Genomic DNA, 1,956 nt, shown 5'->3' with positions numbered 1-1,956 from the left:
ACATCTACTGATATCTACTGATAGGTTGATCACATGATGAATGTCCATAAGATAGTGATTCATTATCTTCTGTGAGATGTAAACAGGAAGTGCCCTAGGCTGACCTTTGTGCTGTTCCTCATTGTTCATTTACTGCACAGTCATTCTTGACACATGGGCATGGCCATAATTGGTAACTGCTGACAGGCTTAATAATTAACACGGATCGTAATTGTAAATGTTATGATGGGGGGTTAAGAATAGAAGATATTTAACAACTGTCCTCCTCCATTTTATGTAGTTATTATGATTTCACACGCCTGAGACCTACAACTAAAACAGTACAGAAGAGAGTGTTTTTTTGTGTGTGGCAGTGTTGACAAAAAGCTAAAAGGCTTTGACATATGTTGTATACATGTATATGTATAAAGCAGTTAAGTTTGTGTTTCTTTTTTCCAATTGTATATCAGGCTTTGTCCCATGCCTCAAGAATGACTGACTGAATATTTTAGTTTGAATAGAAACATTGTACTGTATTGCCTGTTGTCAAAGCAGAGAGTGTGGTGTTGTATGGTATTGTTGACGCTATTCAGAAACACTGACATTGTTGACGTGTGTCAGGTGGTGCACTAGACGGTAGCTTCTGGTGTTGTTTTAAAGTCTGTATTTTTTCGTAGCAACTAACCCTTTTTGTCTTTGTGTTTTCTCTCCCTCCATTGCCCTCCGTCTCCTCCCGTCATACTGTCACACACTCCCCCACATTCCAACTCCCACAAACACCCACATACACGCAAAACATACACCCTACCCGCAGGATGAGAAGTACTGGTGCCGGCGCGTGAAGAACAACGAGGCGGCCAAGCGCTCGCGCGACGCCCGGCGGCTCAAGGAGAACCAGATCACAGTGCGCGCCGCCTTCCTGGAGCGTGAGAACGCCGCGCTGCGGCAGGAGGTGGCCGACATGCGCAAGGAGCTCGGCCGCTGCCGGAACATCCTCAGCAAGTACGAGACCCGGCACGGCGACCTGTGAGGACGACAAGGACGAGGAGGAGGAGGAGGAGGACGCCGTCGAGGAGGAAGAGGATGAGGAAGAAATGAGAGAAAGAGAGAGCAAGAGAGGAAGAGGAGAGAAGCCAACAAACAAACATACAAACAAAAAAAACAAACGTTAGCACTTCTGAAACGACGGGGCGGGCACTCTAGCGCCCCCTCTCTGTGGGTTGGGGTTAGACGGGCTAGCGGTATAATCAGGTTCTAAGCAGGTCCTGAGTGTTTTTTCAGCACTTGCAACACTTGCCGATCCCAGCACTCCTTCACCCACCTCCCCCTGACCTTAACCCCCCCCCCCCCCTTCACATCCTCAACATTTCACATTTCCTTTGTAGTTAGGGAGGGTGGAAAGGAGGTGGGTGGGGTGGAGGGGCAGATGCTTCTGAATGCCGATGGGATCGTGCTCTATGCCAGTCTTACACAGCCTCACCTCACCATAGCACCACACAACTGGAGAGGTGGACGCCGCCGCTGCCGCCGCAGCCGCCGCAGCTGCCGAGCCACAGACAGTCCACATGGATTGGCCAGGCCGATGGGGACACAGGTGTCATTTGTTTTCTATGACAACAAAAAGAAAGAAATTAACTCGAATAAACGAAATAAAACTTGTTTATTTTTGAACCAGGGGGGGGCAGGGCAGCGGGGGGGGGGTGGGTGCGGAGAGAAGAGTCGGAGCTTAGAGGAGGAGCCGGGGTGTGGAGGTTGTGGAGGTTGAGGAGACACGAGGAGGAGAGCCATGAGATTTTGACAACAGATAGGAAAACTTGTATATTTTTATATTTGTGGAGTCAAGACGGGCGACGAGATTTTGGAAATAATCTTTTGTATATTTTCTATATGGGTGGGAGGGGCCGTAGAGGGGCATGTAGGCTGTACACGTGAGGGCTATCTGAGGAGTTTTAACACAAATCCAGGAGTATTCTCAGA

The 1,956-nt window shown here is 48.8% G+C and overlaps 1 protein-coding gene across 1 annotated transcript in view; it reads left to right on the top strand.

The window, feature by feature from the left end:
• dbpa (D site albumin promoter binding protein a) overlaps positions 1-1,677 on the top strand; it is a 10,198-nt gene extending 8,521 nt beyond the window's left edge. Inside the window, exon 5 of the mRNA XM_076301333.1 lies at positions 794-1,677. Within this exon, the coding sequence (XP_076157448.1) occupies positions 794-1,009 (216 nt within the window). The 3' untranslated portion in view covers positions 1,010-1,677. The remainder of the gene's footprint in view (positions 1-793) is intronic.
• Positions 1,678-1,956: the final 279 nt, after the last annotated feature.

This window comes from Alosa pseudoharengus, unplaced genomic scaffold, assembly GCF_046254945.1.
Source record: "Alosa pseudoharengus isolate Yale_2024_CS ecotype anadromous, Long Island Sound unplaced genomic scaffold, YU_APseudo_1.1 YU_APseudo_1.1_scf_23, whole genome shotgun sequence".
Lineage (NCBI taxonomy): Eukaryota > Metazoa > Chordata > Actinopteri > Clupeiformes > Clupeidae > Alosa > Alosa pseudoharengus.
This window is presented reverse-complemented; position numbering and strand designations above follow the sequence as displayed.